The sequence below is a fragment of the Fukomys damarensis genome, unplaced genomic scaffold, assembly GCF_012274545.1.
Source record: "Fukomys damarensis isolate Sample0158 unplaced genomic scaffold, DMR_v1.0_HiC HiC_scaffold_10, whole genome shotgun sequence".
Taxonomy (NCBI): Eukaryota; Metazoa; Chordata; class Mammalia; order Rodentia; family Bathyergidae; genus Fukomys; species Fukomys damarensis.
The window spans coordinates 39,001,291-39,025,103 of NW_022900922.1; the positions used below are offsets into that span (position 1 = coordinate 39,001,291).

The following is a 23,813-nucleotide window of genomic DNA, read 5'->3' on the forward strand; positions in this document are numbered from 1 at the left end:
ATATATATTTTGCAGGTTTCAATTTCCTCAGCAGAGGCATCTACTACCATCAATTTGGTATTATTTGCATATGCCTGTGTGTTCTTTGTCAACCTTATATACCATCAGTTTTCTAAATTTTCATCTCATAAGAGAGATAGAGGGGAAGCCCTTATTAACAGTACTAGCTTGATTACCACTATTGGACTTCAGCTACTAAATCAAAGGGTTTCTACCTACATAATATCGATCTTATCCCAGCCATCTCTCAACACTGTGGAAACTTATTGTAGCCTGTAGAGTTATGGCTTTGACAATGCTTCCGTTTCCAATAATCGTCTAAGTTTTAATGTATAGAGTCTGTTGTTGAGAACACATGCTATAACATGATTTAATGTTGGCAAAGCATTCTTAGGGCAGTCAATTTGAACTTTATTGTGTGCCCCATTGTACCTCAGCAATACAGTACATTTCTTTTTAATAAGAGTACAGCTCTTACTTTTTACTAACTTCCTAGGAAAATACTCAAGACTATTCATCAACGGCATTCTGCTTTAGATTAGTTTACATTAGACAGTACACTCACCCTAAGACATAAAACCATTGTCAAGTACTTGACAGAGTGAAGTATCATGGGTGATACAAATTTAGTTTGATGAGATCAGGATAGATGAACAATCAGTGTAGTATTCCTGAAAGTGGAGTTTTCTTGTAGCAATAAAATATGATAAAAGGAAGAGAAAGGCTATGAAAAAATGCTACCTATTAGTTCCAGTGGTATTGGTTCTATTCTATCCTCTTTATAGTTACAGAAAAGCAGTCTCAAGATCAGAAAAGTCACTTAATCCCAGGACTGAAATGTACTTCAATCATATAAAACAATTTTACAAAGATTTAGGCAAGTGGGTAGAGTGGTTAGTGAGGTGTCAGTTCTTTGTGATTATCTTCCCTGATACAAGGTCATCCTCCACAAATAGAAGATATGGGATCTGGGGGTTAGACACAGTTAATAATGACATAATTATCTTTGTAAAATTCTGTTCCATTACTTCTACCCTGTTGAGTTTGTATATGATTCTAGTTTTCCCAGCACTGATGAGACAATATTTAGAACCAGGTTTTAACCAACAGGAAATCTGATTCTCTGGCCTACTGATAAAAGCCACGTTTCCTACCCAAGGGCCTACAAATGACTAGAAGAATGTGACAATTCCTCGTTACAGAAAAAAAGTGAAAAAAACTGAGTGTGTATTCTGTAGTAAAATAACCATCTTTTGAATAATTTTGAAATAATTTTTATTTTACACCCTACTAGATCGGAAGGAATGATTAAAATGTTGTTACATAATCATGGCAGGAGCCTGAAAACTCCCCCCAAATGGTGCTTTTCAGACTACATGATGACTTCAGAGACCTACTGATGTTCTAGGGCAAGCAGGCAGCATTTCTGAGGAAGTTTCCATTCTACCATTTAACCAGTCATTCATTCTAAGATAGCACTGTATATCTGAGTTCTTCACAGGGATTCATTTTCTCCTAGCAGGAAACGTTCGGTCGCAGGTGATGGAAAAGTACAATACAAGTTCTTTTGAAGGCTTCATCCTGGTGGGCTTCTCTGACCGTCCCCACCTGGAGCTGAGCCTCTTTGTGGTGGTCCTCACCTTTTATCTGCTCACTCTGCTTGGTAACATGACTATCATCTTGCTTTCAGTGCTGGACTCACGGCTGCACACCCCCATGTACTTCTTCCTGGCCAACCTCTCCTTCCTGGACATGTGTTTCACCACCGGCTCCATCCCTCAGATGCTCTACAACCTGTGGGGCCCCTACAAGACCATCAGCTATGTGGGCTGTGCCATCCAGCTCTACTTTGTCTTAGCCCTGGGAGGGGTGGAGTGTGTCCTCCTGGCCGTCATGGCCTATGACCGCTATGCAGCTGTCTGCAAACCCCTGCACTACACAGTCATCATGCACCCTCGGCTCTGTGGGCAGCTCGCTTCAGTGGCGTGGCTGAGTGGCTTTGGCAATTCTCTCATCATGGCACCCCAGACACTGATGTTGCCCCGCTGTGGGCACAGGAGGGTGGAACACTTTCTCTGTGAGATGCCAGCACTCATTGGCATGGCCTGCATAGACACGATGGCCCTGGAGGCGCTGGCTTTTGCCCTGGCAATCTTTATCATCCTGGTCCCATTCATTCTTATCCTCATCTCTTATGGCTACATTGCAAGAGCGGTACTTCTAATCAAGTCAGCCGCTGGGCGGAAGAAGGCATTCAACACCTGCAGCTCCCACCTGATTGTCGTCTTGCTCTTCTACGGCACCATCATTTACATGTACCTGCAGCCCGCAAACACCTACTCCCAGGACCAGGGCAAGTTCCTCTCTCTTTTCTACATCATCATAACCCCCAGCGTGAATCCCCTCATCTACACCCTCAGAAATAAAGATGTGAAAGAAGCAATCAAGAAGGTGATAGGGAATGGGGTGCAGAAGGATAGTAAGGAGTGACTGCATCTTCTTTATATGTTGACAGACTTAGCAAATAAAGAAATATTCTGGCATCACAGGCTGAAGAGGCACTTAAAATGATTGGAAATACATTGGTTCAGCTCCTAGGAGAAAATGCAACATTCTTCTTGAGTATGCAGTCATAGTGTCTTCTCAAATTCCTCTAAATCAAGCATTCCCACCAAGAGGGCACCAATCAGGATAACACAGTGACCTATGCTTGCAAAACACTAGCTGTGAATGCACACACTAAGCATCTCTGTTCCTATATCACTTTTTATCCAATAATTTACACTTAGTAAGTCCTGAACAGATATACAAAGAAAGATTTTGGAAGTAGCACAAAAGAAGCATTTTTCTAGAAATTTAAATGTGCTTTTATAGTGCCAAATGCTTAAATGAAAGCCAAAATAAATTGTTCTATTACAGAACTTTAGTACTTCCAACACCATGGACACATGAATCCTGTGTATTTTGAGTCATTCATATAATTGAGCTAAATGACAGGTATGTTTGACTGTCTGAGGCAATAGAGAATAAAGAAGAAAAGATAGAAAGCAAGATTGTGAGGTTTTTGTGCTTTACACAAAAGGAAGAATTTCTTGTTAATACTTGCTAATGACAAGAGAAAGCTGAGGGGTATTCTTAAACTGTTTGAAGATTATTTGATCTCTACTTTTCCATGTTATCAGGATATCTTGAATAGAGGAATAAAGCCACAAGATGCGCTGTTGGGCTCTTCATGATTGGTTATTCTCTCAATGGTGGTTATTCTTTCTTCGCTTTTACATTAGTGACAGCAGTACCTCACCAGCAATGAAGGGAATTGGTTCAAATGATTTGTGTCAAATGAATGAATTCATCTTAAAGGCAGCTGTGTTTCTTCACACCTGACATATCATTTGGGTGAAACCCAGGTTTTGGAAAACCTATATTATATTAAAATATTGCCAAGCAAATAAGGACCACAATACTTGAGCACACTATCAATGACAGCAAGAGCTAGACTGATGAGCTAGACAGAATCAAAAATCTCAAGCAAGTTCATTTTAATGTAGAGGTCCCAGAAATAGACCACATGCCTAATAAATTTTCCTCAAAAGATACACAGTTATCAGGCACAGTGTGCATATTTTCTTATTTTTTAGCATTAGCTGCTCTGTTTTGTCTGGACAGATTAGATTACATTAGCTTTTATGTGGACTAGTTAATGAAATGGGTTATTGGTTTAGTTTTGATTATGGAAGATACTCTGCTATTCCCATAGGAAGCAGAATGATTACAATATATTTGGTTCTTCCTACTTTATTACACTAAGCATGATATTAGCCACGACGATATTAATTAAAGGAATCATTAATTGATGCCAATGTTCAGAATTTGGAGACCCATAAGGCTTGGCATTTCCCATCTCTTCTACCAAAACACAACTTATGCTATATGTTCTATTGGCATAAAAAGATCCTCTTCATTTCTAAATCCTTCAGAATCATCCTCCAGAGGGCAGCGACTATAGGACTTTCATTACATTTCTGTATTGTTAGATGTGCATTGCTTTCAAGTTAATATCTTACATCTTGGAAAACTCTTACGGAATTCTTGACTAACTCTTTTAAAAACTTGACTTATCCTTCACAAAGTCTCTCACCCAGCAACACCACAGGTTCTGAGGGAAGCTACTCCAGCAGAGAAAGGAGAAGCACAACGTTTAGGGAGGAAGAACAGAGAAAGGGTCCAAGGGACACCGAGGTCATCCTGCAAGGGGCGTCTTGGATGGAAACAGAAGGAAAAAACACCCAGATTGGCCAACAGGCCAGAGAGACTGGGCTGGAAAACCAACGCAGGTTTTAGCACTGCTAGAGCCACTGGTGAATGCAAAAAGCAGGTGGTGGTGACTCCTGACTGGACTGTGTGACAGAAAGGAAGTTAGGAGGGAGGACACGGTGCACCGCGCAGAGCTGGCAATGGCTGGCTGGGAGCAAGCAGTGCGCTCCAGGCTCTTGGTTGCTTTTTCTCTGAGAAGTAGGAATCAGGAATTGCAAACACACTGGAGCGAAGGAGAGCGTCTTTGGGTTTGCCCTCTTGTCTCAGCACAGGGTCTCGGCAGAGGCATGGGGAAGGCTGTGCAAGGCCTGGGCAGAGGGGCTGGGAAGGAAGCACCGGCAGGTGTGTGGCAGGGCTGACAAGGGAGGCTGAGTCTCGGTGGGTGGAGAGCAGCTTCCTCTCCAGCTGCAAGGAAGCCTTCGGAGCTGAGGCTTGGCCCGAAAACTAAACAGTAGGAGCCAGGCTGTTGGGAATGCAAAGCAGTCCAAAGAAAAATGTGTGTTCATCTTTCCACCTGACAACCCCTTGTCTAGGAACTTACCCTAACCATATGTATCCTTCAATAAAGCATTCTCACCATTTAAAAATACTGACAACAATCTTGATGTCTGTACATAGGGCAATGGTTGTATACTCAAGGGACTACTACACAGATATGAAGAGAGGGTGAAGAGCTTTATGAACCAATGTTTAAAGATTTCTAGGATAGACTGTTAAGTATAAACAGCTAAGTACACAGTATCCTTATATCTTCTCAGTAGGCTGACTTTTTTGTCATTGCAAAATTCTGCTTTTCATCTTTAGTTATGCATCTTGAAAAAAAAGGCAATCTTTTAAAATAGTAGTGTAGCATGGGCTTTGTTAGTGATCTGCAGCCTGTCTCTCCCTTTCATCCTTTCCAGGCTACCTGCCCACTCACACCCAGGGTGGTCCTTCCCATTACCCAGAACCAGAGCTGTGCCAAACCAATCAGTGGACTAATTTAGTAGTTATATATCCGTATTCCAGCATCACACATCCTAGATTGAGCCACCTCTGAAAAGCCTTACCTATGACTGCATGAGCCTTTGGGGGAACATCTAGACACAAGATGTAACAGGGGTGATCCTTACAAGACACTTGGTGAAGGGAAACAAGACTGGACAAAGGTAAAGTTTGATCTGTAATATGTGGGGATCATGAGTATTGGTTGTAAGTATTGTTAACTTTAGTAACTCTATATGTGTTAAGTTTCTCCAGTTTAGCAGGTAGAGTGTTTCCTTTGTGGAATTCCTGAAAGTTACAGTTTCTTGTCTCTGACCTTTAGATGTGTGGTTGTCCGGGTTACTACTACTCACGGTGGGTTGTTTTGGTGAACCTGTTTGCTCTTTTCCTGTGTGTCCTTTCAGTTACTATGGTAAACCCATCCCATAATAGTTCGTGGTTTTTTGCTTTAAAAGGCCGGTGCTTGCCGGCAATAAACGTCGCCTTGATCAGACTCTTGTCTTGGCGTCCTTCCTTTCTCTCTGCCCCATCTCCACCCCACTGCTCTTTCAGGTTTGAGGCACTGCTGGACAGTGCTCTGCGTCGCCGGCTCGCGACAGTAATACATTTCTGAAGAAGATCCCAGCAGATCCTGAGGGAACTTTAATGCTGAAATAACTCTTTAAAATTGTCCCCACCTCAGCCCAAGATGCCAGGCTTTTATATGACCATTCTGGTCAGTGTCTGCCCCTTCCCCCAGAAGGAATGACTGTAGGCAAGTTTGTCTCCTTCAACAGAGATAATCCTTAAAGAAAGTTGACAGTTCTAAATATGTTTTTTTTTTTTTCTTAATAAGGGCTGGGTGGCAATATCACAGCATCTGCCAAAGTCTACTTCTTGGACTGGCTGGATGCATTTTCCATCTGTTTTCTTGGAGTTGCTCTTCTAGGATGCCATAGGATTTCTTTCTCTGGAGAAAACTTAGAAGATGAGTGAGATAAACAACAGCTTCCATCATGAGAGCTATTTTAGAAGCCCCAACTAATGTGCTTCATACCTTAGCTATTATCCCTTCCAGATCTTTTTTTACCTTCAGTGATCTTGGGGACTTAAACTGGTGGTGTGACTCAAACTCTCATTCCTGGTGGGACTCAGCTGTAGTCATCAGACCCCTGGGCTGAATTCATTTGTCCATTTACTGTCAAATTTGACAAGGTCTTGCCAACAGTTGTCAAAGTGGATCATCTAGGTGCCCAAAATATTATTTCCAGTCCCTGTTATACAGCAGCAGCTGTATCTCCCTGGATGGTAGGGTATATTATCCTGCCAAGACAATGACTCCACTTTCTGCCCACCAGTCCTTTGGCTCAAGAAGCTTTCTTGCTGTGCTCCTTGCTGAAAGTGGAAAACAATACTCATATGCCAGAGACTCCTGCAGTGAGTCTCTAGCCCCCACCTGCCCAGGGTTGAAGAAAAACTTCAGACAGAGTTAAAGAGAAAGTGTGAACTGCAACAGCCAATGCTCCTTTGGCAAAAGGCACTGGGACTTCTCTTCCACCAAATTTTATTATTCATCAGCCTGGGTAAAGGTGCAATACATGTATAGATGTGCAGTACATGAAGTTACCATGGAAACTAATGCAGGCAAGGCTTTAAAGAGAAGTCAAATTAGAAGCAAGATGGATAAAACCCATGGTTGTAATTAGAGCACTGTCCTTCCAGCTGGGAAGGCACTGACTGTGGGGATGGAGTTTGGGTGTGATTCCTCTGATCTGAGCTAGGATGTTACCTTGTACGAGCCCCACATCTTTACAGGCCGTCACTCTGTTCTCAGCAGTGACCATGGGTGGGGAGGTCATGTTGAGCTGCGTGGTGCTCATGAGCTGTTTCTGTGAGTCATAGAGCTTCAGTCAGACTTGCTTCTTACTGTGAGTTTACTCTGCAGCCTGCACTGCTCACAGCATGCTTTGGGCATGAACAATATTGCAGGCTCTGGCACCCATAACCCATAAAACCCCAAATTGTGGGGATAGGAAACAAAAATTCACTGAATATATCACTGTGATGTAAAGTACAGCCATTCCTGGTTCCTGCATTCCTGCATTCTGTACACTGGAGATAAAGCCCCACAGAAAGCTGTGGACATCCAAAGTGGTCCTTAAAGTCTGCCTTTCAAAATACATAAACTGCTCTCCCAGGATACCAGCTTCTGGGTGCTATAATACATGATGTAACCAACAGCCAGGTAACCATTAACCCACCACCATACTTTCTTCTCTACAAGCTGTTCTGCTGGTCTGACATAGGTTGTGTGGAATATCTTGCCAGTAGATCAAACTCCAAACCTTAGTGCAGGTGGTAATGAAAACTAAAATCTCTGTGCAGAAAGATAGACTCAAATTCAGCATATTTCCGTATACACTTTTCAAATTAAATTATTGCCTCTTCTGGCTTGGATAGGATCTAAAGTGGTAAATTTGACTCCAAGTTGGATCCCGGCCTGCTACTCGGTGTAGGTAAGTGGGAGCTGATGTGTTGCCTCCACTGTTATTGCATTTACAAGTAGGACTTTTGCATATACAAGTCTGTTGTGCCAGCACAGCTGTGACTAATGACAGAGGCTGGCTGATCTTAGCTAGCTTAGATGACGACCTGCACATTTAGTGCAACTTCCATGGCAGCCTTAGGATGCAATCCAAAGCTCTTTGCTCTGTGCTCTCTTCCTTGTGGCTTACCTACATTTCTGCTCTAGACCACTTGTTTCTTGCTCCCTAATTAATCAAACAGGCCATTTCCACCATCCATTATATTCACTCCTAGGCCACTTTTCTTTTCCCAAAAAGTGTATGGACAACACACTCCCCAGGGTTTTCCCAGCCACTCACTGCTCTGGTATAGCTGTGATCCATTTCTAGCACAGGTTGACACACTGGAAAGACCACTCACAAGCTAAATATGGACTTTCTCCTCTGCTGGCCCCTCACCACCTCCTCTCTGCCACAGGCAGACATAGTGACCTGAATGAGTGACTCCGGTGGGAAACTGGCAGATGACTTGGGGTTCATGCTATGTGTTCATTCAGCTGACTTTTCACTGCCAACCCTGCCTGTGAACCTGAGCCAAGAGATACCATTTCCACAAGATACTGCATTGAATTTTAACTTTAATGACTCTGGGAAGAACCCAACTCTTGATGAGAAGTTCTGGCTTCATGGTCACTTGCTGTCACTTGGTCAGACTCCATTTTCTACAGGTGCCTGATTGCACGGTGTAAACTGAATTTATAAAAAGTACATGCAGTAGTTCTCTATTTCTGGTGGCTGTAGGATCCTCTTGTTTCTGCCCCACAGCTCTTCCATGGAAGCTTCCCTGAGACTCCATGTAATCCCATCTAATGTTGTGGGACTCTAAGCTGGTGTTGCAGTCTGAACCTCCTGAAGAGTCATTCTTGCTCTGGGGACCCTCTTAGCATTGACAGTCTCCCACAGATTGCTAAATAGGTTGGAGGAATACTCTAAACACATTTATAGTGGAGACTGAAATTCAGATAATCTTCTGAGAAGCTCTGGAGCGCAGAAAGGACGGCCTCTCAGAGTCTCCCAGTAGAGGAAAAAGAGAATGGGCATTTGTTGAACTCAGGAGCACTTATATCCTTGGTAACCCAAAGAAATTCTCATGATGTGAGTCATCTGTCATCAATGTTGCCAGTGTGTCAAGAATGAGGGTGTTGGCCCCAAAGTTATCATCTGGGTGGAGCACCATAGTGCCCATTACTGTAGGTCTGCAGAGAGGAGCTACAGCCAAACCTGGATCCTAGACCTTGGGCATGATGCTACAACTGGACAGACTTGGGAATGGGCAGAAAGTAAACAGACTTCTCATATGGAAATACTATTCACTGTGAAATATTAATTGCAAAAGTTACTCCAATTTTGCACTCAATGCTATGTCCCTGCCATATGCACTATGATGTTACAGCTCTTTCAATCAAATGTATCTGTTTCCTGACCCCTTGAATTTGGATTGGTTTTGTGACTTACTTTGGCCCACAGAATATTCCAGTTTTTTCTTTGAATACTTCCAGTTCTTGTCCATGATCCCCTGACTTTACCTTGAGAACACTCTCAGAATGGCAAAGCTGAGACGATACTGCCTGGAGCCAGGTTGACCCAATATGCTCAACTGAGGAGAGACCCAAGGTCAGCAAAAATAGTGCTTTGAACTGTGAGTGTTGATAGACATAGGAGTGAGGCCTGAGGAGTGGAACCACTCATCTAATCCAAGGATATGCACACAAAAAAAGATTTGCTTTTATATGCCTCACAGACTTTATGATTATTTCTTACACAGTATTACTCTGGAAGCAAGTAACTGTTACAACTTTGTGACTTCTTTCATAGAGCCACGATATGTTGGATACCAAATCTGAAAGGACCTGGAGAGCAAGGAGAGACCTGAAAGGACCTAGAGAGCAGTCTCTCAAGATTATATGTATAAAAATTCTAGGCAATTATTAACAAATTTAATATAGTGTATAAAACTATAACACATTATAACTTTGGGAGATTTGTCATAAGAATAGAGTCTTGTAGCATTTGAAAAGTTTGTTTTACTATCAAATTTGAAAAATTCTCTAAATTTAGGAAAGCATTTGATAAAATCCAAACTCCATTAATTTTTTTAAAAATCTTAACAACCTGCGGTAGAATGGAACTCCCTTAGCTGTTAAAGAACAGCTATAAGAAACCTGTGGGAGACATCAATCAAAGGGCAAAATGAAGAACAAGACAAGGAGGCTCACAATCACCACTTCTTTTCAGCATGTGCTAACCATCTTTCTTTAATTGCTATGCTTTGAGGGGCCTAGCTAGCGCTCACATATCCACTAAGTTGGGATTAGATGCCAGGATTACAGAAATGGCAATGTCAAAACCTTCCAGAACCACACCCACCCTAATTCCTAGGGCATTAATTAAAATTTGTATGAGTCATAATATCAATTCATGGGAACCCATCTATCTAAACAAAGAAGGCCCCACATTTTATCTGAACCTGCATATGCTAAATCTCATCATTTCCTGTACAGTCCCATCACAAAGAGGAAATGCAAGCTGAGAAAGAGGAGTGGGAATCCTGCTTTCATCTACACATTCCCTCAACCTTGCCATCTGCAGATTGTGTTTTCAGCCACAGTTAAACCATATACAAACACCTGTGCACACATACAACCCAGCCCAGTGCCTCTCTTGTTTCTCTTTCACATGCTGTTCAGGTAGTCATGATGCTCTGATCTGTCAGCTGAACACTGTCTGTGACCACAGGCCTCAGATTTTTGCTTAGGGTTTCAAGTTTTCACCACTTGGTGTTTCATGTTGAACTCTTCCACTCAGTCTTTTACACAGGATCTAACCCACAGGGATCCAGCCTCTAATGTTAGTCATTAGAATATACTGCGGCCAGACGTTTTATTCTGATACAGAAGAGGTAACTGATCAGATGGTCAGAAATTAAATCACTAAATTATATTGTTCTAGAAAACTGTTCCCCACAAAGTGAGAGAGTGATGCCAGTAAGTAGCCCTCTGGGAAATGAGGGTAGGTGGGAGGAGGTTGGCAAGACTTCCTTAAGCACCAGCCAGGGAGGGAAAATTAAATTTAAATGAACCAGAGTGTGGATTTCATAGTATATCTCTGGCTTTCTGACAAGTTCTGATAATTAAAGGAAATTTTTCTTACCTCTCTACACTTTTTCCAGATCAAAGAATGAAATTTAAAAGTGTAGCTATTTTTCTTCCATTAAGTTTATTGGTATATTTTAGGTATACAATACAGTTACATCCATCATTGGGATCTTGTTCCTTTACATGATGTGTCTTGGTTCTTATTTTTTCCCCCATACCCCTGCCCTCCCTTTGACTTTCTCTACCTTCCCCTATTTACAAAGACTTTGTTTCCATTTTCTCCTTTTCTCATATTTTTTCCCTTCTCGAGTTTCCCCTATCCTCCCACTTCCCCTATTCCTTTAGACCTTTTCTTCCTATTACACAATATCAATTATACATTTTGATTCTTATTTACACTTTCATTTTCACACCAGAGAAACTATTCTATATATACACATGTGTCTCATTAATTTCACTTGAGTATGGCCCCAATGTGCATCCCACCTAGTTATAAATGACTATTTTCTCATTCTTTATGGCTGAGTAGTACTCCATTTTATTAAAAAAACCACAGCTTCTTTATCGTCATTGTTTTATAATTAATATTCTATTATTATTAATATTCTATTATTTGTTTTATTTTCTCACTCCGCAATGTCACACCTTCTGGCTCAGATTAATTATGACAGTCTATCCCTATCTAGTGAGCAAGTTTTTCCCCATCTTTGACCACTACAAACATTACTTCAGTAAAAATTCTTGGTTGTTTTACATACGATTAGGTTACATTTTTTCCACAGGCTAAGTTTCCATGAATTTGTTCCACTATTTCTAGGAATGGTGTTACCAGCTAAATGGGCCTAAGTGTTGTTTCAAAATGAGTTATTCCATTTATTTCTAAGAAGCCAGTGACACTTGAGTTTCTACACATATGGCCAGGGATTTAGCTCATTGGTTCCATTCTCTGCCTCACAAGTGTAAAGTCCTGAGTTCGATCCCTGGTACCAAAAAAAGAGAAAAAAAGAACAGGTTTATACACATAATTTGTGAGAGTAGCCTTTTTTCCTTCAGCAACATTAGGAATAAAAGTTCCTGTTAGTTACCTTTTATTCTTTCAAACTTAAAGGTGACTTGTCATTGTTACATCAGTATGTTTCCCTGAATATTTGGAAATTTAAAATCTTCTCACGTAGATTTGCTATTCTGAGTTGTATGTTCATTTTTTATGGCATTTTCCCCCTGAGGCTAAATAACACTCTTCGTATATATAATACACATTAACCTTTTTTTCATGATACATTTTTCTCATATCTAGTTCTCCAAAAATTAATATGTAAAGACATATTAGAAAATACAAAAGTAGATCCTGGGTAGAAAAAAATATTAAAACATTAAGCACTTTTAAACTTGCAAAAATATTTAGGAAACTACATTGACAGGAGAGTTTAAAGCTTTAAAAATCAAAATCTTTGAAAGAAAATAATTACTTAGCTATATAATAAATAAAACTGTTTTATGCAAACCACGATAATAAAATGTTCAATGACATAAGCAATGGAAGTCTGTTTTATAATACCAGCATCGACTTCAGCTAGAATTTCAGAGCAAATGAAATTCTTACAAAAAGAAGCTAATTCTCACAAGAATGACACAAAAATCCGTTTTTCTTTTTTTATATATATATTTTTTACAAAGTATTTTAGTATCATTACCTTTTGTGTTTGAAAAAGTTAGAGAGACAGTCCCAAGAGAAAGGTTACTGTGGAGCAAACTTAAGTGGAAAATGAGATACAGTTCACAGAGACCTCCTGCCTCTCTCCCAATGGGTATCAATCACCGTAAGTCACATGGGGTTGCTACCCTCCAGCCAGAGTATGTCCAGCATTAATAAATTCCCTTTCCTTCTCAGTTATTTTGCAAACCTGAAGAGATCCTTAAAGGAGCAGCAGTACCTTAAGACTTTCCCATACGACACCAGGAAGCATTGTCATTTGTTGTACTTTGTTTTTATTCCTATGCTTTCTGAGTTAATCCTGAGTGAAGATCTCATAATTTTCCATTCAAGGGCAGAATGAGGGAAAATTGAGCAAACTTTATCATATCGGTTTTACAATTGAATACTCCTGAGGATGTTGCAGTTACATGCTTCTAAGCAGTTCTGTTTGCTTTTAGTTTCTTAAAATCTCCCTATCTCTAAGGCTTTGATGGAGGTATGTGGAAGACTTTCCTGACTGTACTGTTCTGAGCACTCATTTTATGGACTAGTTATCATTATATCACTTACGAAAAATGTGACTCAGCCTCAGCTTCATATCTTCCTTTATTTGCCTTACAGTGTTCTTTGCATTTATTTGTTCTCTCTATTGAAAATTAAAGCATAAAAGCAGAACAGACTTGGGTTCTAAACTTCCATCTGTTATGTGGTGAAATAACTTCTTTCAACCTAAATTTAGACTCCTGACTGCAAAATTAATTTTCATGAAATGGTAAAAATACTGACAAATTTTCTGGTATACCTGAAGCCAGATAGTAATGTTATATGAAACAAAACTGTATTATTTATTCTTATTCTCCAGCAGTAAGATGGGAGTTAGATGCAGTATTTAAAAGCTGTCCAGACATTCACAGAAGCACAATAATTTGAGAAAACTTAGAAGCACATTATTTTTACATAGTGGAAAACAGAAAACTCCAGGGTTACAGATTAGAGGGCTTTCCAAAGCTACCAAGCAACATGCCCAGTTGTTCAGTGACTTAGCCACAGGATCTCAACTGCAACCATAGTCATCTTTTGTTTTTGTATTTCAACGCTTTTTCCATAGTAACAATTTAAACAGAAGTTTCTAAGATTCTGTGGAACTTCATCATTCCGAGTCCTCCAATCTCATAGACCTTCCAGTGTGTAGCTGGCAAATATAATGTCACTCAGCATACAGGCAAACAGGCAAGAGATTTTGTATTTATTGGGGCAAGGTAAATTGAAATATCTGAAGTCATGTACAAGTGCAGAAAAAGTTCTAAAATTCCTTTCAACTGCTGCTTTTTAAGCACACATTTTCTTATCCATGGTTGTAACCCAGTTGCTGTCCTGTTAAAATGTTCCTGTGCTGACCAAGGGAAAAATGAGAATAATATTCTCTGAGACTGCTGCAAAGAGAATTCTACTCCAGAGCTGAGGATGGACTGTGTGGCCTTCTGAGGTCTCTGCTGTAATCAGGTAAATAATCACTTAATGTTAGAGATAAGAATAACAATTCAATGACAAGCTTTCTCAATACAAAATGATACTTCAACTTTTTAATCAAAAGCCCCCCCCATTTCTCTCTTGCACTCAGTGTACACTGAGGCTACTGAGTGTTTGAACGATGGGAGGAATTTGCCCCCAAAGTGAGCAATGCACAATATGAAAAATGAGAGCTCTGCCCACTCCCCAGGGTTTGTTCTGCACTGGCCTGTGGTCACCATTGCTATTCCACCCACCTTTACCAATCTTGATGTTTTTCCTACTTTGAGCCTTGACTGCTGTGGGTCATGGAGGGACATTACCCACAACAGCACTCCATCCTGATGCATTTCATTGATAATAACAAAATAAGCTCATTGCTTTTTAAATTACTGAACCTCAATGAGAAATTGAATGATTCTTCTGTCATTTCAGACAGTGAAGGCTTCTTGGAGAATCAATCTTTTGGCTGAATTCTAGGGGAGAAACAACAGGACTAGGGCTAGTCAGGAGGCCATTGGCATAGGTTAGGAGGAGAAAGCACTCAGAGTCCTCAGCAGTGAAGTACTCCTGAGCAATAATCAGCAAAGTATTTCACTCTTCAATACGACAGTTAGGGAGACCTTATAACATCATCTGAACAAGAGCGCTTCTAAGGATGGAAGAGTTTGACTAGCAAATATGTTGGGACAGCAGGAGTAATACAGCAACATTTGGTATGAACCAAGGATATTAGCATTATTTATGCAGACTTGAAGACAGCTTCCAACATTCGAGCAATTCATGCAAAGTTAGGAAATGTTTCCTAACCAATTCCGTTTGTTCTGCTTTCCAGAATTCCTTGTATGCATGACATTCCTCTCTCTCTCTCTCTCTCTCTCTCTCTGTCTCTCTCTCCCTCCCGCTCTCTCTCTCTCTTTCTCTCTTTCTTTCTTCATCCTCCTTAAAATCCCTCCCTCCCTCGCTCTCTCTCTCTCTTTCTCTCTTTCTTTCTTCATCCTCCTTCTTCTTCTTCCCCTCCTTCCTTTCTTTTTTGCCAGTAAAATGTTCAATGCTCTCAGAATCCAGCCTTTTTAAAATGTCCATATCAGGCCATGGATTTAGCTCAATGGTTCCAGCACCTGCCTCACAAGCACAAGGTCCAGAGTTCGATCCCCAGTACAAAAAAAAAGGCTAAATTCATATAAGATTCATTTTTATAGTATTAATTCTAAGGCAATGTTCATCTTTATAGTCAAATATAGGCTCTGACCTCCATTATACTTATTATTATATAATATTTGATAATTTTAATAGTAAAAGTAGTATATTTATTTATTAAAAACTAGAATAACAGAGATAATGTTAAATTTTAAAATCTGACTTTCTGTTTCAATTTCCACTCCCCAGAGGTAACAGCCTTTAATACTCCTGAATATTTCCAGGTAATTTTATACTAAATTAAATACCGATATTCATTATATTTCCTTATATAAAAACATGAAAGCATGCTAAATGCATTTTCAGCAACCTGTTTTTGCCCTTGAACATTTGATTATTCTTGTGCATTCAGATTTATATCTGAATTTATATTCACATCACATACTTTATTTTATTGACATTTGCATAACAAGGGGACTTTTTGACAGACTGTGAGAGACTTCGCTGCCGCTATATTGAGAACTGCAAAATAAATGAGGAAAATCAAAATACACTTGAATAATAATTCAAAAATTATGTTCCAATCATTAAATTCACATTCCTATACTAACAAACTAAGATAAAATAATAGAAGGTAGTGTTCATAGGGCAGATGCTTTGGGGGTAGGTGAGTTTTCGGCTGGTGGCTTTCACTTGTGTCAGTGCCTCCAGCGAATGCAGGGCTCTGAGCAATCTCCGCCCTGAGACAGAGCAGTCTTCTGATACTTAGATTCCACTGGCTCAGCAACTCACATAAATCATCCCATTTATTCTTCACACCTCCCTTATGAGACTGAAAGTCTGCATTGTAGGGGGAGTGGGAAGGTGGGTTTTGATTCTCAGAATGGGTTTTTGTTGGTAACTCCAGGACATTTCGAGTTTTGAAAGTCACAAGCAATTCCTCCCTGAGCACCTCAGAGGCTGTGGATAACGAGACTTCCTTTCTTCGCCACTTTGCACCACTGTACACAGAAGGCTTATTATGTTCATTTACAATCAAGGAGCACTGAAACCATTGAAAATAAGAAATGTCCCCAGGATGATGAAGTTAACCACTTACATAGTAGGGCCATGAGCCCCCTAGGTTCTGGCTCTAAATATCAGGCTACTATCATCTTTTTATTTCAATTACATGAGATTCTAAAAGGCAAAAGATATGTTTCTCTGAAATGTCTCTGATAGCATGCTAGAAACTATCCACATAGGTTTTTGCGGGTAGTCTAAATTATTTAATTGTTTCAAAGTCAAGATAATAATCTCCTTATATCAAATAACTAAAATGTAAACAGTAATTTAGTAGGTTTTATGACTGAATCTTCTTGAGAATAGCTATGTATGTGGAAATAAAGCAGACAAAGATAAACCAAATAACAAAGAATCAAAGAACAAATTATATAAAAGCTATCTAAATCAGGAATTACTTTTTAAATTTTGGCTTTCATTTCTGAAGTGTGGCTATCAGATATAGAAAGATTAAATTTTAGAAATACCTAGGTAATTATGAACATTTTCATCTGTGTACTTTTTGTGTTATAAGCAATATCAGCCCTGTAAATGTTTTCAAACACGTAGTAAAATGAATGCAAGTGATTGAAATGGTTAATAAATGTTTGTTAACTGACTTCCTGAATGTTTAGGAAACCAGTAGTTGAACCAGTGACTATGAATTGTGTAAATGAGAGCATCATAGAGGAGTTTGTTCTCTTGGGTTTCTCAGATCGACCACAGCTGGAGTTCCCCCTCTTTGTGGTCTTCTTGGTTTCTTACCTCATGACCATCTTTGGGAATTTGTCTATTATTCTAGTGTCACGTCTGGACTCCAAACTTCACACCCCCATGTATTTCTTTCTTACCAATCTGTCATTCCTGGACCTTTGCTATACCACATGCACAGTCCCACAGCTGCTGGTGAACTTACGCAGCCTTAAGAAAGTCATTAGTTACAGTGGTTGTGCAGTCCAGATGTTCATGTTTCTGGCCTTGGGGGCGACTGAGTGTGTCCTGCTGGCGGTCATGTCCTTTGACAGGTTCGTGGCCATCTGCCGGCCTCTGCGCTACTCGGTCATCATGCACCAGAGGCTCTGCCTGCAGCTGGCAGCTGCATCCTGGCTCACTGGCTTTGGTAACTCAGTGTGGCTGTCCACCCTCACCCTCCAGCTGCCACTCTGCGGCCGCTGTGTAATACATCACTTTCTCTGTGAGGTCCCTGCCCTGCTCAAGTTGTCCTGTGTGGATACCACAACCAATGAGGCAGAGCTCTTCCTTGTGAGTGTGCTCTTTCATCTGATACCTCTGACTCTCATTCTTGTATCATATGCTTTTATTGCCCGAGAAATCCTGAAAATTACTTCTACTGAAGGCCGACAAAAAGCATTTGGAACATGTGGCTCCCACCTAATTGTGGTGACACTTTTTTATGGTACAGCCATCTCCATGTACTTGCAGCCACCTTCATCCAGCTCCAAAGACCGAGGGAAAATGGTTTCCCTCTTCTATGGAATCATTGCGCCAGTGCTGAACCCCCTTATATATACGCTTAGGAACAAAGAGATAAAGGAAGCCTTTAAAAGGTTGATTGCAAGAGTCTTCTTAATCAAGAAATAAGGAGTGTGCAAATGATGGTCTCTAAGATTCCCCCAGGTCTTCTCCTTTTCCCCTTGTCCTAATCAAAAAATACACAATGTCTTGAACTCTCTGGAACCTAGCTAGCTGCATGTTTTGGGTGTTTTATTTTGGTTTTAGTTTTGGTTTGGTTTTTGTTTTGCAAGCTTGAACCCAAGCCTGAGCAGGCACTGATGAAAGTGTTTAGGTATTTTCTTAACACACTGAAAAAAGCAGACCCTACCCTGAGCCAAATTCCTTAAGTCCTCATATAAACTACCATACTCTAAACCCTACTGTAGATCTACTTAGTAGAACATCTTTCTTAGTAGAACCATCCATTGGGTGGAGCCTGCAGCACACTCTGTAAGTGCTCCTGATGAGTGCTTTGGAATTATTACTGAAGACCAAAATATGGAAGAGAAATGATGGATACACTCAAACATTTACAGAAATGTAGAAGAGGAATTATACTCGATTTATATGGCTTATATTAAAAAAGAGAAGTCACATAGGGATTATTAAATCCCCGTGTATGGAAGGACTTGTTCACTGTCAGTGCAGAAAAAAAATAGAATGGTTCAATTTGATAAATAGCAATATTCTCTGAGTAATAACTTTCAGTGTGACCACTTTGTTGGAAAAATTTAATGTCATTCAAATACTAGAAGGGTGGTTGAATTATTTGACTTGTAAGATCATTTCTAACACAAGAGAATGTGATTCTATGAGTACAGGTGTAGAAGGAATTTAATTTAGGAACAAAAATAATTATTTGAAGCCAAAGGCTCTAGTGCATTAAAATTTTTAATTAAAGATTACAGTGAATCAGCTATCTATAGACATTCAAAGCTACATAAACTTCTATCCTCTAGATGAGGAATTTAGTATTAATTTGGCTTTACAGCTTAGTGATTTGGGGTAAATGTATACAGTTATTCATTAATCATCTTATGATTTTTCTAAATTGGACTTCCCAGACTCTAGTAGTTATAATAGTTATGTGGAAAATCATATATAATATTTTGTATAATATATATTTTCATTTCTCATGAGCAAATATGTAATAGGAGAAATGCTAGTCTTTATGTTAAGTCTTGTTTAACTTTTTACCCAACTGTCAAACTGTTTTCCTAAATATTTGTACCATTTTGCCTTCTCTCCAACAACATGCAGGTTCTAATTTTTCCACATCCTTAGTGACACATGATGCTTTCAGTCTTTTGATTAAAGTCATTCTAGAGCATGCGCAATAGTATCTCATTGTGATTTTAATTTGCATTTTTTACTATTAATGGCATCAGGTCATTTTTATGTGCTTATTAATTATTCATATATTTCCTTGGTAAAATATATATTCAAATATTTTGCCCACTCATCAATGGAATTGTTTATCTTCTTACCAAGTTAAAAGAGTTCTTTACATATTGTAGATATAAGTCCTTTATCAGATATATGTTTAGTAATTATTTTATCTCAATATATATTTTCCTTTATAAATCCCTTTATTGAAATATAATCACACATGAAAGCATAATTCATTTCAACTACACACTTCAGTCAGTCTTACTTCACTCACAAACTTGAGTGACCATCACCACATTCTACAATTTGTGGAACCCTTTCATCACGCCCAGAGACTGTACACATGCGCAGTCATTCCATTTCCACCCCTACCCACAGGGCAAGACCCTGCCAAGTACTTGAGAAGCACAACCTACGACTCAGAAAATAGGTCCTTATCATACACCAAATCACCAGCTCCTTAATCCAAATTTACAGCCTCTAGAATAGTAAGAAATTTCTGTTTTTTATAAACTATCCAACTTGTGGTACTTTGTTATTGCAGCCTGATCTAAGATGCTTTGTGAATGTTCCGTGGGTACTTGAAAGGAGTGTGTGTGTAATCTTGTTGTCATTTACTTTCTGTTGTTTGACCGTGTTGTTGAGATAGTCAATGTTCATAGATCAAGAGATCAGTATTCCTAAGGTAACAAGGCTTCCCACCCTGACATACAAATTCAGTGCAATCTCAAACAAATCCCAGTTAGACATTTCACATATCAACCGCATGAATCTAAAGACTAAACAGAAAGGCAAGAGATCTAGAATATTGAGCACATTCTGAAGAAGAACAAAGTTGGAAGACTGAATATAAAGTTATAGAAATCAGAGCAACCTGGTATTGGGAAAGTAATAAATACACAGTTCAATGGAACAGAATAAAAAGCCAAAAATAGACTTATGTAAGTATAGTCAACTGACTATTGACAAAGGGATAATGACAATTCAAAAGAAGTGATAATGTTTTCAACAATTGGTTCAACAATTAGTGCTACAACCATTGGTCATTCACACGCAAAAATATAAAACTAGATACAGGCTATATATTTTCACAAAAATTAATTCAAAATAGATCATGGATCTAAAGGTAAAATGCAAAACTTAAAAAGTTCTAGAATAAAAACATAGAAGAAAAATCTGTATAACGTTGGCATTAGTGGTGAGTTCTTAATTATATCACTAAAGCCACAATGTATGAAAAAATTGATGTGGAATTTATTAAAGGTAAAAACTTATTCTTTGCAAAAAGACAAACCACAGATTGGGAGAAAATATTCACAAAATATGTTTTATAAAGACCTTATATAAAATATGCAAAGAAAAGTTAAAACTCAACAATAAGAAAACAAACTAATTTAAAGATGGGCAAAATATCCAAACTGACAATTTACCAAATAAGATATACATAATTGTAATTAATAGCATGTAAAAAGATATTCAGTGCCATCTTATTAAGAAATTGCAAATCAAAACAATGAGGAGGGCCGGGAATTTATTTCAGTGGTTCTGCCATCTGCCTCACAAGCACAAGGTCCCGAGTTCAATCCCCAGTATGAAAAAAAAAAATGAAGAATATCAGATCTACAAAATGACTGAAGAGAAAGATTTAAGATGAGATAATAGTGATGATTACATAACACTAAATATACTTAATTACACTGAACTATACACCTTAAAATGGTTACAATGGTTTAAATGTATTTATCACAATAAATAAAACTAAGCACTACATGATTCTGTACATATAATTTCTTTTTTGTTTGTTTGTTTGGTACCGGGGATAGAACTCAGGTCCTTGCATTTGCGAGGCAGGTGCTGGAACCACTAAGCTAAATGGCCAGCCCAATACATATAATTTTTATAAAACAGCATAATTATAGATAAGAACAGATTAGCGTTGTTGGGGGTTGGGAATATGAATAAGAGGATATGATGTGTGTATAAAGCGGAAGTACATGGATACCATTCTCATATTGTATGAAACAACTGGTCACTTTCTCTCTTAAATTCCAGTATATAATCTCTGTATCTATTTGTGTGAAAATATGAATATTTGTTACTATAGAAATGAACATAAACATTAACTGATAGTTGAGAATGTAACTTTATGTTGTTCTAAGTCTACAGACTTAACCTCGTAAAAGACTCAGCCACAGCTACTGGGCTAAATAATAGCACTTTTGTTAGATCAATTTAATAAAGCTTTGAATGCTTGTTACAGAGCCAATGATCTGGCACTTATGTTCTTTCCCATTTTAATCAGCAAAGCATGAATTCCCATAAGATGAGTGATATATTCATTTATACTTTTTCCATAGGGGTATGTTAACTCATCTGGATCACCTAAATCCCTGTCGAAGAACATCATACTGATCTATGACATCACACTGGTTTGGGTGTCTGAATTCTATCACACTGCTGAGACATGTGTATCTCAATGGGTGGGAGATAGCATTAGAAAAACAGATAGATACGCATGGGAGTGCACACCAATATAATGATTTTATATTACACATCGACTACCCTCAAAATCATCCATCCATGACACACCAAACAACCAAGTAAACAGAATGACTCAGCCAGGCAGCCTCCACACAGGCTGCCCTGGAACTGGCACAATGAACACATGAATGAAGACGCCACCATGCCATAACAGACTTCCACAGAAAAGGGATTATCAAGCCACCACAGCCATTGGAGCCTCCTTATGAGCAACTCTTGGAGATCCTGACATGCTGCTTTTCCTGGGGAACAAAGAGCCACTTGGTAATAAATCAACTACATTTGATCCTTTGCCCCCTTAAAGGGCCAGTAGTGCAACCTCCCAAAGACAGGTATCTCCTAAAGCCTCCATTAGCAATAGAATCTTGTGCAATTCTTAATCCATCAGCATGGAATTCCACAAAGCTTTGCTTCTGACCAGGGGATCCATTTCACAGGAAATCAGGCAAGAAAATGGGCTCAAGACCAAGGGTTCTGTTGCTCATGGTAGATGCTGCACCTTGAGGAAGCTGCTGCCCTCCTAGAATTCTGGAATCACCCTTAGTAGGCACAACAGAAGCAACAGCCCAGAGGCAACACTGGAAGGATCTGTTCCCCTGGTGTGATCTCCACATTGTAAACATAAACAAAGGACACCAGCTATGATTTGCATATGATTTGAGTGGGTCCCCTGAAGGTCCATGTGCTGGAAACTTAGTTTCCAGTGGTGTTAAGTGGTGGAACCTTAAGAGTTTGGGGCTTAGGGAAGGTAATTAGGTCATTGAAAGCAGTGCCCTCAGAAGGGATTAGTCCTCACAAGAGTGAGTTGTTTCAAACAGAGCATATCTGGCTTCCTGTCTCACTCTGTTATCAATATTTCTTCCCCCCACCCCGTGCTTTCTTTCTGAAGAAGACACTGTGGTGCAGCCAAAGAAGCCCTGACCAAAACCCAAACAGATAGGGCTGCCAAATCTTGAACTTTCAGTCTACAAAACTCTGAACTAAACAAACCTCTTTATAAAGAGTCTAGTTTTTAGTTGTTTTGTCATAGCAATGGAAAGCAGATTCATACACATCAAATGACGGTAGATAGGAATATTTCATTCAGAACTTGCTATGGCAAGTGAGTCATCATTCTCTTCATTTGGCAGAGTTACAGGGGCAAACCAGGAGTGAGAAAGCTTTACATAAGGAAAAGAGAGGAGGACTTCAGGTATGATCTGACTAAAGATTGTAGGCAGGGAGAAACTGGAGGGCGCCTAATGAAAGACAAGGAGCATCACAGAGTATAGTTTTATCTTCACTTGTCCTGATTGGAATAGGAAGAAAAAAATTAGAGAATGTGGTATTTGTTTGTGAAATCTTCCCACTTTGAGCTGACTGTTGCCAAGGCAGTTGTTTGGTTTTCCAGGATGGTTGCTAGGGAGGTTGTGGGTAACAGTTATATTTTAATATAGAGCCTGGCCATTGTCTATGTATTCAATCTCTCATAGGTAAATCAGAGATTTCTATATAGTGCTGTGTCTTCAGTAGAAAGAATGCATGGATGGGTCTAGGAACTAAAGGATAAATGCAGAAATGGTATCACTAGCTTTCCATAACTCACTAGGGACCATCCTAACACTGCAAATCTGGGTTTTGAATGTTCTGATGTCCTAAAGCTGCGTATAATTTCCGTGAGACACAAAGGTGTCCCATGAAACTGGAGGCTATGATGCTGCCAGCACATTGGAGACTGCTTGTGTCCAGTGACCAGCAGGTGAGTAGAGGAGTCACTAGCTCTGGTAGGCAGCCTCAGAGACAACCCACACTAATGCATATGTCCTTCTATGCATGCCCTGTGTAACCCCCTCCCTGGAGTATCGCTTGGACTTATGGCCTCACTTCTAAAGGACAGACTAAAGCAGAAGTAGTGTGATGGCCCTTTAGAAATACTGGATTACGGGGCCAAGGATTTAGCTCAGTGGTTTAGTGGCCTGCCTTGCAAGCGCAAGGATCCAAGTTCAATCCCCAGCACCAAAAAAAAAAAAAAAAAAAAAAAAAAAC

At 39.5% G+C, this 23,813-nt stretch overlaps 2 protein-coding genes across 3 annotated transcripts; both read left to right on the plus strand.

Annotated features, from left to right (window-relative positions):
• The first annotated feature begins 1,533 nt into the window (after positions 1-1,533).
• On the plus strand, positions 1,534-2,490 carry LOC104870631 (putative olfactory receptor 2W6). The gene has a single exon (XM_010636317.2). It carries the CDS (start codon positions 1,543-1,545, stop codon positions 2,488-2,490), a length of 948 nt encoding a protein of 315 aa, XP_010634619.1. The 5' UTR covers positions 1,534-1,542.
• Positions 2,491-17,003: 14,513 nt separating this feature from the next.
• LOC104870599 (olfactory receptor 2B6) lies at positions 17,004-20,855 on the plus strand. Of its 2 annotated transcripts, XM_019209336.1 has the most exons (2): positions 17,004-17,924; positions 20,838-20,855. In XM_019209336.1, the coding sequence occupies exons 1-2, from the start codon at positions 17,004-17,006 to the stop codon at positions 20,853-20,855; spliced, it is 939 nt and encodes a 312-aa protein (XP_019064881.1). The 2 variants fall into 2 exon arrangements, with proteins under 2 accessions (XP_019064881.1, XP_010634572.1); XM_010636270.1 differs by lacking the exon at positions 20,838-20,855 and having other exon boundaries at positions 17,004-17,945.
• Positions 20,856-23,813: the final 2,958 nt, after the last annotated feature.

Coding starts and splice junctions, on each gene's coding strand:
- LOC104870631 (XM_010636317.2), top strand. CDS start 1,543: ATGGAAAAGTACAATACAAGTTCTTTTGAAGGCTTCATCCTGGTGGGC.
- LOC104870599 (XM_010636270.1), top strand. CDS start 17,004: ATGAATTGTGTAAATGAGAGCATCATAGAGGAGTTTGTTCTCTTGGGT.